The 17,150-nt window shown below is 40.4% G+C and overlaps 1 protein-coding gene across 2 annotated transcripts in view; it reads right to left on the reverse strand.

Moving 5' to 3' along the window:
* Window positions 1-2,825: 2,825 nt before the first annotated feature.
* fam171a1 (family with sequence similarity 171 member A1) overlaps window positions 2,826-17,150 on the reverse strand; it is a 149,338-nt gene continuing 135,013 nt past the window's right edge. For both annotated transcript variants that reach the window (XM_052016157.1, XM_052016158.1), the window contains exons 6-8: window positions 7,648-7,764; window positions 6,435-6,558; window positions 2,826-5,566 (exon numbers count right to left, since the gene is read on the reverse strand). In XM_052016157.1, coding sequence (XP_051872117.1) covers window positions 3,997-5,566; window positions 6,435-6,558; window positions 7,648-7,764 — 1,811 coding nt within the window. In that variant the 3' untranslated portion in view covers window positions 2,826-3,996. The remainder of the gene's footprint in view (window positions 5,567-6,434; window positions 6,559-7,647; window positions 7,765-17,150) is intronic.

Genomic DNA, 17,150 nt, shown 5'->3' on the forward strand with positions numbered 1-17,150 from the left:
TGGAAGAAGTGCTTGAAAGGACACTGAGTCTGGTGGTTAGGAAAGATTTAAAAGGACAAATGTTGCATCTCTTGTGGTTGCATGGGAAAGTGGTTGGTGGGCAAGGAAGAGCAGACCAGAGAGTTGTGCAGAGAGAGATCTCTTTGAAATGCTTAAAAGGGACAGGAGGGGAAGATGAGGGGAGTCACCCTAAAGGTGGCAAAAATTGTGATGGATAATCCTTTGAATCTGGAGGCTGGTGGGGTGGCAGGCGAGGACCAAGAAAATGCTATCCTGGCTCCATCTAGGAAAGGGAGTGAGAGATGATTGTGGGAAATGAGATGCAGTTAAGGGCTCTGTCAACTTTGGCAGAAGAGAAGAGAGACGGAAAATATCTTAAAAGTCTCATCATTGGAACAGATACAACAGAGAAAGAGGGACAGGGAGAGTGGAATGGAGTCCTTGCATGAGACAGAGTGGGAGGGAGTATAGTTGAGGTTGCAATGGGCTTTTAATGGACGTTGATTGCTAACCTATTCCCCCCCCTCCCTCCGAGATGGAGAGACCAAGGAGGGGAAGAGTCAGAGATGGACCACATGAAAATAAAAGCTAAGTAGAAATTGGCAGCAAAAATAACGACATTTTTGAGTTCTGGATGAAAGCAGGATGCAGTACCAAATCAGTCATCAATATTAGAATTGAGAAGGGAACTCAAATAGGATGGGAATGAGGACCATTCCACAAAAGGATATTGTATGTTATCCATCTATAATGTTAACACTGCTTTTCCTGTCTCCACCTGATCTGGTGGGAATTTCTGACCACTTGAACTTTTATTTTACAGGCCTTTTTGTTTGTTTTCCTCCCACTAGCTGCCCACATTAGTCGATCAACAACTTGGCTCCATCAACGGTGTATCATCATGACAACCATTGACCAGATGACCTCTACAACTTATCCTCACAGTAACCTTGGCCTCACACTATCAGTAATATGCCCTTTGTCCTATCTATCCCTCTCACATCCTCAAACTTGTCCTCTCTCTTTCCCAGTTCTGACAAAGGGTCTTTGAGCTGAAATGTTAACAGTTTCTCTTTTCACAGAAGTTACCCAACCTGCTGAATGTTTCCAGCATTTTCTGTTTTTATTTAAGATTTTTAAAATTTTTGTTTTCTATTAACAAATGATTCTGCTTCCTTTGAAAAGGGTGTGGAGCTCCCCTAAAAATATTGTCTTTTTTAAAAAAAAACTGGCCAGAAAGAGACTAACAACTCTATTTTCAAGCACTGGATCTTCACCTGTGTGGGCTGACAAGCATTTGAAAGACACTTCTAGTAGGTAATGTTATTTAATTGTTGGAAGCAAACATTGATCTTGCATACTTCGGCAGAGACTTCTGACATAACTGAGAACAGTATCATTCTATGAAGATTTGAGCCCCCATGTATTTTACCTTTAATCATACCTGGAGTTTGCTGTGAGTGGTTCTCTATGAAGTATCCACAACTTCTATGAGGCAGGCTAATTAAAACAAGTAGAGTGCAAACCACAAAGTGAAAATAAGGAATATAAATTCCATTTTAATCATTGCAAAGAAAGCATTATAAAGATTGGGAACAAGGGATTAGGGCAGAAACACACAAAAAACAAACTTGCATTAAAATCTCCCAAATATCTGCAATATAAATTTTCTTCTTTGAAAATGAAATTACACAGATAAAAATACTTTGAAGGCTAGAGGGGCATTCAGTAGTAATTATCACATGAAATGCTGTTTAAAAAAAATCAATTCACTTCTGACTATACAAGCCCCAAGGTTTGTTAAACTGCCTTTAGAATGAGAAGAGTAATGCTTTCTTATTTATTCACTTTCCAGGATCTGTGTCTTGCAAGGCCAGCAGTTATAGCCCATCTCTAACTGCCCTCGCAAAGGTGGTGGTAAACTATCTTCTTGAACTGCTGCAGTCCCTCTGGTGAAGGTACTGTCACAATACTGTTGGGAGTTCCAGAATTTAGACACAACTTCAATGAATGAGCAGTGATCTACTTCCAACTCAGAATGGCGTGTGATGTGGAGGGGAACCTACAGGTGGTGTCGTTCTTATACCCCTGTGGCCCTTGGTCCATCTTGGTGGTAGAGGCTGTGGGTTTCAGGAGGTGCTGTTGCAGGAGCTTAGGCAAGTAGCAAGTAGTGGTGCACACTGCAGCCATGTTGCAATGGTAGTGGAGGGATCAAATGTTGAGGGTGAATCAAGCAGGAAGTTTAGTCCTGGATGGTGTTGAGCTAGGTTAGAGTTGTTGGAGCTGAACTTATCCAGACAAGTGGAGAGCATTACATTGTAGGTGGTTATATAGGCTTTGAAGTGTTGGAAGCCCATTACACAATAGCCATAATTACTGCAGCTTCTGTGCAGATTCCACTTACAAGATAGCTGATGGAGAAGTGTTATACAAAAGCATCTTCTGGATTTTCTTGTTTAACTGCACACACGGACAACCGTACACCAGTTTTACTCAGTGAGCATTGGTAGCTGCACGGTTACCAGTACCTCAAATTCCAGCCCATTAACTTGTCATTCATTATTAACTACAATAATTTAAACTATTTCAGTGAAACAACAGAGCATCATAATTCCAGGTGCATATTTATTATAATCATTAAAAATGCTAGTGGTCACTGAGTAAGCAAATACTCAACAAAACTTCATATTCAACCTTTAATCCATGAACAAAAACAAAACTGAAGCCCAAATAAAAATTGATTTTCTATTTATACAAGTTATAAATACAGGACTTAAAAAAGATTGACAGGGAACATTCCAAAAAAAAATAAATACAAGGAAATATAGCTTTTACCCAAGATTTATTTTGAGCAATTAGAAATAGAGAAACAAGCAAACAATCCAAAAGATTGTACAGTGAAGGAATCCTGGCACTGTAAGATGATACAGAGGGGTAAAATGTTGTCTTAAACACACTGATCACTCACTCTTGACCACTCAATAGTCCCAATTAGAAAGACATTGGAAATGCTAGCAATTAAAACATTCAACTGCAGCCAAACACACAATATTTACAGAACATCCAGTCGAGGCTACTTTCTTCATGTCTCTTTATAAGTCCTCTAGTCTAGTCTGTAGTTCAACAGCAAACCAGTAATACAATACACATTACTACCTACAGTATACTGTTGTATTTTAAGCATGACAAAAAAAGCACAAATGATTGATAATTGCATGCAAATCATTAAAGAACTGTCAAAAAACTGACAATTATGAAAAGCAGAATTTCAACAGTCCAGAGACAAGAACTATTGAAATAGGGTTTGCTTACTGAAAATCATGAAGGCACTTGGAGAATACCGGATCAGATTTTTTTTTGAAGAGGACAGTTTGGTTTTAGTCAAAGGCTTATGCCATCACTGAGTGTTGTCATTCACAGCATACTGGTAGCTAAATGTTCTAACAACATTAAACATGATTCTAATAGAATAAAAGATCTTAAAGAAAATAGTTTACATCAAATATTAGACACAATTTAAGCAACATAATTTTAAAAGCAGCAATGCATAGCCTTTCTTTCAAATATTCCATACCTGTGGACACAGCATCTATGTATGTCTTTTAAAACACTATTACAGTAAAATTCTGGCAAATAAGTAGAAATCCTTCAACTGCCATCATTACAGGGATATTTGGGTAAAATATCTGGGATGGAATTGAATATTTTGCACAATAGGTCATTTATGGTAAAAATAAATCTGAAGACATTTGTCTTGCTATAATCATCTGGCAATCTTATAGGTCTTCATTCAAGCAACATTTGCTTTGGAAACTCTCTCTCCACACCATCAGAAAGATCAGAACATCATTCACAGTTCTTTTCAAATATATTTATGTGTTTAACCTTTTTGTTTTTAAAGATCTGAAGTTCTCAAAACTGAACAAGCATTTTCATAAAAGAATATTTGGCAATTTATTTTTTTTTAAACTCCAGCAAGAGTAAACCTATAAGCTATCATTTCAAATTAAAAGCAATTAAAGGCCTTTCCTCTCGTTTCTGCCAAGGGCTTTTTTTATCCTCGTCTTGGTCTGTGCTGTCATTATCATCATTCTCATTGATTTGATCATTGTCATTAATACGATCATTTTCAATATTCATCATCTGATCATCAGTATCAGCATTCTCAGTATGTTTTGGACTAGTCGGGAGACATGCTTCAATTTCTTCAATCCTCTGAATGTTTTCATTCTGTAGACATTCTGTTGTGCTGCTGTGTTCTCCTTCAGCTGAACCTTCCAGTGGCTTCATTGAAGCATCCTCTGGACTGCAAACTGCTGTACCACTTTCACTGCCACTCTGCTCCATGTCATCCATGTACACCAGCCTCGTGTACGTCATACTGCCAGAAAGATTCCGTTCCCGCGCTTCTTTCCCCTTTCGAGAGGGCTTCGATTCATTCATATCCACACCAGAATCCAAGCTGGCATCATTGCTCCCGTTCTTTCCAGCTTTCTGCAAGTCAATGTAAGAGTGTCTAACCTGGGCATTTGCACGGCCATCCAGGGACACAAACCAAGCTCTAGGGTGAGGGAGAGGCTTTCCTCCAGCAAGTTCCAGAAGTGCTTTTTCAGTAAAGAGTTGCACTTCACCATTCATTTGAGCCATTGCAGCTTCGCTGAGTGTTGCTGGGATAGACACAGATTCTGACATGGCACTTGACTGTGGACTCCAGTCTTCCCCTTCTGCTTCCTGAAGTTGCTGCTGTGATAAAGCTTGTGGTGTCACTTGCTGTTGCTGCTGAGAATGCGGATGTAACTGTTGGTGAGAAAGTGAAAGATCTGCCTGAAGCCTCTCCAACTCTACCTGTTGTTCTGCTGGGGCAGTCAAGGGCTGTCCCATAGGCAATTTCATATAATGGGCAGGAATGACTAATGTAGGGAGCACTTTTCTATAAACATTGTCATTCACCTCATCTGCTGAACTGCAACAAAGCAATTGACCTGGCTGGGGAAAAGTGGTTGGTCTTTCAAGGTGATCAACAGACCGAGACATCATGTAATCAGTTGCTTTTCTGTCAGTGTTTTGTGCTTTGTCGGGAACATATGATAGTTGATAATCCGGGTCCCGGATGCTACTTTTACTGTCAGTGGTAAACAGGCTCATTGAAGCCTGAACTTCTTTATCCCTTTTATCCAACAGTGGTTGGGAAACAACAGAGTTGTAGCTCTTCCGATATTCTTCTCTCACAGGAGATTCAAAATCTTCAGAAGTATCAATTGATCTGGCTATTTTGAGACGATAGCTTCTAGGAGACCTACAATAGTCGTCCTTCAATGCATCTCTCAAAGTTGGATCCCGATGTGAAATTAATTCTTCTCTTGAACTGAATTCTCGTGAAGTACTATATGAGGGCTTAAGCATTGGCGTATGAACATCTGCCTCTCCATTGGATACAAGTTCCATGTGGACAGCACTAATTAAGTTGAGGTGAGACATAGAAGTTGCTTGGTCCTTCTTTGAACTATCCAATGCAGAGGACAACTGAATTTTCCTATGATGCAGACGGGGTTTTAGGCATTTTCTCCTGCAAGATAAATGGGTAGGATGAGAAGAGGAGAAAGAATATTTCAGTGTGTTTTGGAAATGACTTCACATAAATAAAAAGATCAAATGGATACTTAAAATAAAATAAACTACGTAAATCAAACATTTCCTAGGAAAATCTACATGGCAATTTAAAAATCAATTGACTTGTGTACATAAAGAAATGGGTTTAGGACAGCTGTATTTTGTTTTAATATACCTTGTAAGCACAAATCTAACAGCAGGAAAGAGATAGTTTGGATTTATTTATTGACCAAATTTATTGCTAAATCAATTGTTGGAACAGATGATGCATAAAAATTCTATGAATTTGAAAGAATTTTCAGACGGAAAATCTCCAAGACTGTAAAGTGCTCCCAACAGCTTCTTATTAAATTGACATTTCTGTACCAATGATAATTTGTTCACGTCAATTTTTGTTTACTACAGTAAATGAACACATACTTTTTAAATATACAAAATGGTATATTACCCTTTTTTCTTCGCACTGTATTTTAATCTCCCAATCCAAACAATTTCGTAGCTAACAGATGTTTCCCTGAGAGCATGGCTGAATTGGGCACTCATTGAATGAAGAATCACAGTATGGAGTAATTTCCTACCATACTGTGGCACAACATATTGAACAAAATGCATTAATATAATTGAAGGTTACTGCTGCAAAATAAATAGCCTTTCAAGTATCTTATGGTTTTAAATAAATTATTACTCATAAATATTGTAAGGATTGCATAAGAAATAGCACATCTCAAATTAGGATTAAAAAATATCAGATTTATACTTTGGAAGTGGACTATGCTGCAATTTAAAGTGCTCAGCTTCACTTTGTTTTTCCTTTTAGGATTTACCTGCAATAATAGATGAGTAAGCAAAGCAAAACAAGCAAAATGATGGTCATCCCTCCGAGAATAGCCAATAGGAAGACAGTATGGTAGACAGTGATGTCACTGGCTCCAACACCACCCAGATTACCTAAAACAAATACATTATATTATATAAAAAGAATTCTTCTTTCTGGCAGAGGTGCAAAATATAGAACTTTTTTTAAAAAATCAAAATAGTTAAAGGAAAGCTAGTGGTAATCCATTAGTAACCTGGAAATTGGACCCAATTGCACTTTTTTTTTACACTCAAATTGTTCAAAAGAAGTGTTTTGCACATGTTTGGAAGTGTTTGCACCCATTTTCTGTTGAAGCCCCATCCACTGGAAAATTGGACTGAGCACCCCCTTCATGACTCACCACAGCATGTTATTTACCCATCATTTATTGTGTAAGTGGTGATGTCATGAATGTGTATGGCACTTATCAATAATGACAGAGATTGGATCAAAAATTCATAAGCCATGACCTTCATCTTTAACTCTTAATAAACTAATGAGTCTGACATGTGCAAGTATTGAATCGTGGGTAATTTAAAATGTCCCCACTGGGACATCATCTTTAGATTTTGTAAATCCCCTCGTCATTTTAAAAGCATTAAAAATCTTATTGCTGGGAGTACCAAGAGCATCAGTACACAAATATCTTCAATCCACTGATGTTTCGCTCTGTGGCCTGGGGCCTTACCTGCACCACAGGGTGCGACCAGCCCTCTCTGTGTGTCAGATGGGGTCTCCATCCAGAGACCTGTGCCCCACTGATTGCCTCCCCACCCCCAGGTTCCTGTAATCCTCCGCTGTTTTGTACAAACCCTCCCAGTCCCTCGCTTTCCCTCATTTTCATGGCAGCACACAGATGACACAGCAGCCATCTGCTCAATTACATAGGTTGGCTTTAGCAATTCTTAAAAAGGGAGGAAATCATGTTAACATTTTTTTTTAAAAAATGAGAATGTCCCTATTTTTTTAAATATATAAGTGACACATGATTTGGTGTTAGGATGAAACGCACCAGGCACTTAGCACAGCAAAAAAGGTGAAATCCCATTTCTAGGTATACTTTTCCTAAGCCTGAAAGGTAATGTACAAATTTATCATCTATGTCACTGTTTTAGTATATCACGTCAACCCCCTACCACCTGTAGCAATCCTCAAAGGTGACCATAATCATATTTATTTACCAGGGCTTTGAGGAGACATGGCTGCAATCCAGTAACCCAACTGTGGAGCAAAATAGGTCCAAGTGAAATAATCCCCTTCTTTTTGCACAATGCCCAATCCACTATTCAGCCAAGCACCTGAAAAAAACAAAGAAACTTTGACTCAAATCATTGTTGCGTTTTTGAAGTGTTTTTACCTCATTCAGCTAACTGAAAAATGGACACCTTTGTACAGAAACATATCCAATTTTCTTCACTAATTTAAATTTAAAAAAGTTAAAAGAAACTGAGATTGGTTTACATGTGGAGCCTTGGCACATTTCCTGTCATCCATTACGTGTATTAATATGCATTAAGTATGTATATCATTCGGTCAGATCTTGCTGGCTTGTTTGCCCTGCCAAATATTTTCCCGTATTCACCTGGGCCAAAGGCAGAGGGCCCAAAGCATCCCAGGCTCTGTTGGTATGTTTGGATGATAGCAGGCATTCTAGTGACTAACTGAGGAAGTCACATCTACTGAACCCTCCTGAAAGCTTTGACAGCTGGTAAAGCCACAGTCCAGCTTTGCCAACCAAACGCGAGGGTTATTTAACTTTTTTAAAATTCTGACATTCAATGCAACAAATAATTAAAACAGAAATATAAAAAGTGAAAATAACGTTTGGGCATCTAAAAACACTTCCACATAATTAAAAACATTACATTAAAGCAAAAAAGTTAAAACAGAAAGAACTTTTCATCCACTTTGCTTCATGATGCACAGCTTTGCAATCAATGTTGAAATGGGACCCAAGAGAGGATCCATCAGTAGAATACTGGGGAATTCCAGCAAGACTGGATTCTGTTGCTGGACTCACCAAATGTCCCACGTCATTAGAGAGGGTGCAGCTTCTATGTTTGATAATGCATGCACTGAAGTCCCAGATTTATGGTCATTGAAACAGCTAAACACTGGCACTTCTGTTTGGAATTGTCAACATTACCCTGAGAGACCCAGCCCATTGGAGATGGACAGAAAAAGGACAACTTATCTTTTTTTTAAAGCTGAAGTGAATTTAAATTATTTTGTGTTTGACAACCAAAAATGTGCAGGAATTGTTCATAAATATTTTACTTTCATTGAAACTTCTCATCAATCAATACAGAGCATAAATGTGCAGGGTACATATGTGATAAAGCATTAGATCAGAAAACTCGAAAGGACGATAGCAATGCTAGAATATTTTCATAAATTTGGCCACCAACAAATCTTAGTTACAATCATTTCATCATCATTCAAAATCACTCTGCTTATACCCTTCATGATTCTGAATGGCCACAACAGATCTCTCACACGCTTCTCTGCTCCAAGGGGAACAGCTCTAGCTTCTTCAGTCTACAGACATAATTTCGGAGATGAGGAACTTCAGTTATTTTTGGAAATTTCTTGAACCCTCTTCAAAGCCTCTACATTTTTCCTAAACTGTAGTGCCCAGAACTAGAACAGTACACCAGTTTTTGCTCAACCAGTGTTATTCAAAGGTTCAATATGACTTCCTTGTTCTTGTTCTCACTCTACGCTTCTACTTACAAAGGACAGGACCCCATATACTTTTTTTTAAAAAAACTATGTCCTCAACCTGCCCTGCCAGTTTCAATGAACAATGTACAGGAATCTCATATACCTGAAGATCTCTGCAATCCTTTATCCTTTTAAGAATTGTGCTCTCTATTTTCTTTCTCCTCATTCTTCCTACCAAAATGTAACATGCCCCATTTCATCAGCCTGTCCATGAACTCCATTACAATATAGGTTGGTGTTGGTTTTGCACACCCAAGACCAACCCATTAAGAGAAGGAATGGCCACAGTGCTGTGCCCTGGATAATTCCACTTTACACTTCCCAGTCTGAAAATCAACCTTTCACTACTGCTGTTTCCAGTTATTTAGTCAACTTACCCACTGATATAAAATCTCCCTCAAATGCATATTCAGCAGACTCACTCAATCAATACAAGGAGACCAGAGTTCAGACACCAAAGCAATATAACTATCAGAATTTTTGGTACAATGGATTTTAAAAAAGAAAATCTGACCATTTCCAATAATTTATCTTTTATATTGTAATGCAATACATTAAGACGAAGCACATGAAACGTTTTAGATGTGAATATTTGTAATTCCAGTGGGACACCTAGTGATTTAATGACTACCCACTGCAACCTATTTATTTTTCAGTTAAATTAGTTGATATGCTTGTTTTAACTAAAGAAGCCCACATGAATTAATCTCATTAAGACGTATATTTACCAGCTATAAAAAAACCTTTACATCAGCACAGTTCCAGATCCCCACTATCTTTTTGGTAGGGGGAAAAAATTATATCTATAATTATATATTAAAAAAATATATCTATGTACCTTATATCTATGTACCATAGTTATTGAGCTCTGTGCCAAGCGAAATCGATCCTTCCTGTTCACCACTTCTATACATCTCAATAAATTTCTCTTCACCCTTCTTTGTTCCAAACCATACCAGCTTTGTTGGTTTCTCCTCATAACTCCTCAACCCCTGGCAATATTGTCAAAAAACTCTTCTGCACCTTCTTCACTGTTAACATACCTCCTTCCTGTGGAGAGGTGACCAGATCTATACACAGTGCTCCAGTTGTGGCCTAATATAGTCTTATATTGCTCTATAGGTCTACCTGTTCTCATAATTTGTGTTTCAGTCAATAAAAACTGGTGTCCCTTATGTGTTCTTAAACACCTTGTGTTCTACTGTCTTCAGGGATCCATGGACATGTAATCCAAAATCCCTTTGTTCCCCTAAACTTCTCATTATCTTACCAATTATTGCACATTCCTTGCCTTATTGCAGTTGTCATCTTTCTGCCACCAAACCAAACTGTTGGCATCTTATAGCAGCCCAAAGCTTTCTTTCTCACTATCAAGCACTCTGTCAATTTTGGCATTACCAGCAATCTTAATCATGGCTCCTCCAGACAAATCCAGATTGTTGACACTTGTACCACAAGAAACAAGGAGCCCCACTACATATAACCTTCCTGACACCAAAAATTACCTTTTACTTTTGGCAACCAAGTTAATTAGCATGTGAAAATAAGGGAAATTACATTTCCTTTGATTTGTGTGACCAGTTGCTGTCATGTTACGAAGAAATGTTCATGGTTTCATTACACTACACCCTCTTCTATTCTTTGTCACTTGAAGGAGTTTTCATTATTTGGACAGAAGAAACTGAATTTCAGTCCCAGGCTTACAAATGAAGGGACTTGCTGCTCAATTGCCCAATGCTTAAGCACCTCCATGACAACTGGAATCAGCAATAATGCATTCTGAACAGAAATAAACTGTAATGCGATAAATAAAAATCAGTTAGTTTTTAAATTTACAAACCAATTCCATTAAGTTCCAAGAAAACCTGCTGAAAGTTTTGCTGTGTAGAGACCAGTTTCCAGAGGGAGTGTATGGAACACTGCAGAATAACTTCAATAGGAAATGGAGCTCCTTATTAAACATCCCAGTTAAAGAGACATTAAATTTTTAATGTCCCTCAACTAAGATCAACGACAGGTATGAAGATTACTATGAGCTGAACCGTGACTGTGAATTCTTGTAGAAAACAGATCAATATTATTAGATGTTAAAAATAAAAGCCATGTACTTCTGAAAGTTCCATTCATTGGAGGTAGTCTAAGTATTTAAACAACTAGATCTTCTAATTGCATCCTGGAAACCGAATAAAATTCTTCAACTGTTTCTGTGGTACTGGCAGATTAGCTATAAATATTTCTGATTGGTGGATATTCTGATTTATTTCTTAAACATTGTTTCAGGATACGTACAAACTCAAAGGGTAGAAAGCTGTGATGAACAGAGTTTTTGCATACTTAGATGAAGAACAGAGCTTGCACCCACAATCAATTAAAGAAAGTGTAATGACTTTAGGAAGACAAGGTAAGTGAGAGCTTGTGCTGGCAAGTCCTTTTGTCTCTATGTAGAGATTATACAATCTAATTTCTCCTGCTCACCTTCAAGGCCCATACCTGCAAATTGGCAAATTGGTTTATTATTGTCACGTGTACCGAGGTACAGTGGAAGCAGACAATAAGATCAAGTCTAGTTGTTTGATCTACAATTGAAAAACCAATAAAAAACCCTGCAAATCTGAAGTACAAACATAACATGCTGGAAACACTTTATCGGGAAGTAGCTGTGCAAAGAGAAAGAGTTAATATTTCAGGTCAAAAATCTTCATAATCCATTCTGATGAAGAGTCTTTGACCTGAAACATGAATTCTTTTTCTAGCATTTTCTGCTTCTGTTTGACGGCTAAATTTATTCACTCTATTCAATATTCTTTGCATTGGATATCTGGCCATAGGTTTTTGAAAATTTGACATTTTGCATACAAAATATCAGTGAAGGCCTTCATGGAACAATCACTGAAGCTTGTTTCTGCTCAGAACAAAAAACACTTTTAATCTCCTCCAGAAACCCCAAGAGAATGTTTGAATGGACTTTCAATTGCTGGTCAACAGCTGTGACATTGCTTTGAGATAAAATTTCTGGGCCATTTCATTAAAGTTTACTTCTACGAACCAACAATTTCCTGAAACAGATGTTATCAAACTGATAAATACAAAAGAAGGATTTTAAATTCCAAGACATATCACTGGCAACAAAATAATAGAGAACAGAGAGTCTTGCATTTAAAATTACAAGTTAAATATGATTCAGAACCACAAGCTCCAAACATTGGCTCAGTGTTCAAAAATTACATGGGTCTGAATTATATATAAAAAAGGAAGATAGTTAGATCCTCTCAACTGTGAAGTTGAAGAATGTGTTTTTTGATGGTCTGCTCATAATTTTTGGAATTTATCTTAGCCAGCTCACCTCTCAAACCTCTGCAAATGGCCAGCTTCAAATTTTATGTCCTTTTTTTGTGCACTTAACTGATCTCAGTTTTTCTTGAATTAAATTCCAGTACAATTCAATCTGGGACTGTTGAAAGTGGTGAGTGAACCAGTTCCAAGCAGCTCAAAATTGGGCATACATGAAGCACTATGAACGATCAGCAACACTAGAAGTATACACCACCACGATATGTAACCACATGGTGCAGTGTATTCCTCATTCTACCATTCTATCAAGCCAGGGATTCAACTCTGGCTCAATAGGTAGTGCAAGAGGACAAACCAGAAACTGCGACAGGAAATTACAGGTCATGCATGCAGCTGAAGAACAAAAATAGCATGCAACAGACGGAGGTAGGTGATCTCAGAGTCAACAGATCAAACCAAATCTCTGTAACCCTGTCAGATCTTGTCATGAATGGTGGTGGACAATTAAACAAATGGAAAGAACAGAGTCTAAGAACATCCCCATTTTCAGTGATGGCAGGGCCTAGCATGCGAGTGCCAAAAAGTTGATAGATTTGCAACCATTTTCAGCTGGTAGTGCTAAGAGGATGATTCATCTTGACTTCTTCTTGAGATCGCAAGCATTATAAATTCCCACCATCAACCAACTGGAGTCGCTCCATGTGAGACCAAGGAACAGCTGAAAGCAAATGCGATGGAACCAGGCAACTTCCTGGATATAGTAACTGATGGCCTGCGCTGTGGAATAGCTGTGCTTCTAGCCAAGATTTTCAAATGCAGTCACAACACTAGCATTTAGCTCACGTTATGAAAAATCACCCAATTATGTCTGGTTCACTAAACACAGGACAAATCCCATCAGGCTTATTACTATAAAATGAGTCCGTGTTCAATCATCAGTAAACTGATGGAAAAGTGTAGTTGACAGCACTATTAAATGGCACTCGACAACAACCTGCTCACCAATGCTCAGTTTGGGTTCTGCCAGGGTTGTTTAGCTCCAGATCTCAACACATCGTTGGTGAAAACATGGATCAAAGAAGCAATCTGAAAATGATTATCTTTGATGTCCTGCTTCTTAATCTCTTTCCTAACTTGTTAAAACCTGCCTGCAGAACCTCATCCCAATGTCACTGATACTGACAGGCATCACACCTTTGAATTACTCCCTCCACCCTGCAGAATACTCTCCAGCCTCTTAGTGATGTCCTTCATCCTGACACTGAGGTAACACACACTCATAGAACTAGTCAGATAGTTCCACATGTGGGTCCATTTGCATGGCACCCCCATCACCCTCATCTACAACCACCATGTCGCTTTGAAGTATTTATCTAATTTCCTTTCAAGAGTTTCCATGCAATGAGCTTCTATCACCTCTTTAGAAAAGTTAAAAAAATTTTCCATTCCCACTGTCTTGCCACTAATAATAATGTGTAGTGGTTGCTACCGCGGAATAAAACAAGACTCTACTCAGAGGATTGCCAAACAGAACTGGTTTATTTTCCCGCCTTGCGCGGACCCTTTAAGGGAGAATGTTCCCGCCCAAAACAACCGGCAATGACGTAAGTCCTACGTCATCAGGACTTTCTCGCACGCGGGTTCTCCCCGTTGCTCGGAAAGACGAGGCCCGCCGCCATCTTGGGCCTCGTTGCTCCGACGCCGCGCGACCCGACTGCCGAGCCGGTTCGCCCGACTAGACGGTGAGTAGCCACACAACCCCCCCCAGAACCGGCGATACAGTCCCCAAGGTCCGTGGGCTGTGCCAGCTGCCGCTTAGGGGGGCGGCCTCTGCGTCGCAGCGTGGCAACCTCGACAGGCTGTTGCAGATCCAAATGGGCCGGTTTGAGGCGGTCCACCGTGAAAACCTGTTCCCTGCCTCCAATGTCCAAAATAAAAGTGGATCCGTTATTCCGTATGACTCGGAACGGTCCCTCATATGGTCGTTGCAAAGGCACCCGAGGTGTGCCCCTGCGAACGAAAACAAACTTACAGTCCCGTAGTTCCTTGGGCTGGCAGGATGGGGCTTGACCGTGTCGTGAGGTGGGAATCGGGGCCAAGTCGCCAAGCTTCTCGCGCAGTCTTTGTAGGACTGCTGGGGGTTGTTCCCCTTGGTCCCGAAGGGCAGGTACGAAATCCCCGGGGACAACTAGTGGCGCCCCGTATACAAGCTCAGCTGACGAAGTGCGGAGGTCTTCTTTGGGGGCAGTGCGTATGCCGAGCAGGACCCAAGGCAGCTCGTCAACCCAGTTAGGACCCTTCAGGCGGGCCATCAAGGCCCATTTCAGATGGCGGTGAAAACATTCCACCAACCCGTTTGATTGAGGATGGTAGGCCGTGGTGGTGTGCAGCTGCGTCCCTAGCAGGTTCGCTAATGCAGCCCAGAGACTGGAAGTGAATTAGGTGCCTCTGTCTGAAGTGATGTGGGCCGGAACGCCAAAACGTGAGACCCAAGTTGTGAGCAGCGCCCGGGCGCAGCAATCAGTTGTGATGTCAGTCAGGGGGGTTGCCTCAGGCCACCTCGTGAACCGGTCCACGACGGTAAGGAGGTACCGGGCTCCTCTTGAAACCGGCAGAGGGCCCACGAGGTCGACGTGTATGTGGCCGAACCTCCTACGGGTAGGCTCGAACTGCTGTGGTGGGACTTTGGTGTGTCGCTGGATTTTTGACGTCTGGCAGTGCGGACAAGTCCTGGCCCACTCACTGACCTGTTTGCGCAGGCCATGCCAGACAAACTTGCTGGCGACCAGTCGGACAGTAGATCTGATGGACGGGTGCGCCAACCCATGTGCCGAGTCAAAAACACGTCTCCGCCAGGCTGCAGGGACTATAGGGCGGGGCTGACCAGTCGTATCGTCGCAAAGTAGGGTCCGCTGACCTGGACCAACCAAGAAATCTCGGAGCTGCAGACCCGAGACTGTGGTTCTGTAGCTGGGCAGTTCGTCGTCGGCTTGCTGTGCGTCAGCTAGGGCCGTGTAGTCGACACCCAAGGATAGGTTGTGAATGGTTGGTCTGGAAAGTGCATCAGCAACGACATTATCCTTTCCGGAGACGACTGGATGAAGTCTCCAACCTGGGCGGCTGTCTCCTGGTCCAGAGAGCTAACCACATGGTAGTACTTCGTGGAGTCGGAGGTGATCTGCCGAAGGTGGAATTGCGCTTTGGCCTGTGTAAACCAGACGCTGGGCCGAAGTGTCCAAAAGGTGGGCAGCTTGAGGGCCACTGCGTTGGCTGCTGCGCTGTCGTTCATTTCGCAGGTCCAAAAGCTGTTTGGACCGTCGGGGTCACCAATGTAGCGGTTGCTACCGCGGAATAAAACAAGACTCTACTCGGAGGATTGCCAAACAGAACTGGTTTATTTTCCCGCCTTGCACGGGCCCTTTAAGGGAGAATGTTCCCGCCCAAAACAACCGGCAATGACGTAAGTCCTACGTCATCAGGACTTTCCCGCGTGCGGGTTCTCCCCGTCGCTCGGAAAGACGAGGCCCGCCGCCATCTTGGGCCTCGTTGCTCCGACACCGCGCGACCCGACTGCCGAGCTGGTTCGCCCGACTAGACGGTGAGTTGCCACAAATGCAAACTAGCTGAGAATCACCATGCTCTTTGCAAGTACTTATCTTAGCAATTAATTTTTGACATTGCTGCACGTAATTAGTTCAGTAATCTATCACCGAACAAGTCAGGTGCCCCAACAATTTATACTTTTTCCAACAAAAAATACCTTTAGCAATTTTTACTTAATAACAGGGGAAACTGATCACTGATACAAAGTTTGGTGAACAATGCACACAAAAAAAATTAGGCGCTATCTAACAAAACATTTCTAGAGAATAATCAACTAGAATTTATTTCAGAAAACTATGTTCTAAGAAAAATTGCAAGCCCTTTTTGCCACACTTATTGTAAGCCAATGATGGTATAATTGGAAGCCTTGCCTTTAATGAATGCTGCTATACCTTGGAATACATACTCCTACCTCAAACAATGTAATTTATTAAAGTCTGCATATCAATGAGTTGCTCAGATTCTGATCACAGATGGATTCCTGCGTAACTGAAATTACTGATCCCACGAGTTACATAAGTCACTATGTCCCATTTCATTTGGATATAAATCAGGCAAATGTTTGCAGACATTAGACTTAGGTTTAAATAGCCACAAGTTTATTTATAGAGCATGTTTAACAAGATGTAGGCAAGACAACGGCTCATGAAAGAGAACAATTATTCCATAGTAATTACCATCCTTATAGACATGAATATGTTCGTTATGAACCAGTTTAACTTTGAACCCAAATCATTAAAATCTGTCAGCAAAATTCAATAAACTAGAAATTTGTTAAGAACTTTAACATGGTACCAGCCAGAAAATTCCAAGAGTCCACATCCATTCATGATTTATAGTTTTTTTATGCCTTGGCACTGTACTGCTGCCACAAAACAACAAATTTCACATCATATAAGGGAGTGATAATAAACCTGATTCTGAAAGCTTTCTAAAGAAAAATGATAAAATCTGAGTAAAAGTTAGCAAAAAGCAGAATTTATTTATGGGGACTTCTACACGTGGGCACTGCATTAAGTAGAGGGATTTATTTTACATGGTAGAACAAAAGTCTAGGAAGTCTACT

This window comes from Pristis pectinata, chromosome 5 (genome assembly GCF_009764475.1).
Source record: "Pristis pectinata isolate sPriPec2 chromosome 5, sPriPec2.1.pri, whole genome shotgun sequence".
Lineage (NCBI taxonomy): Eukaryota > Metazoa > Chordata > Chondrichthyes > Rhinopristiformes > Pristidae > Pristis > Pristis pectinata.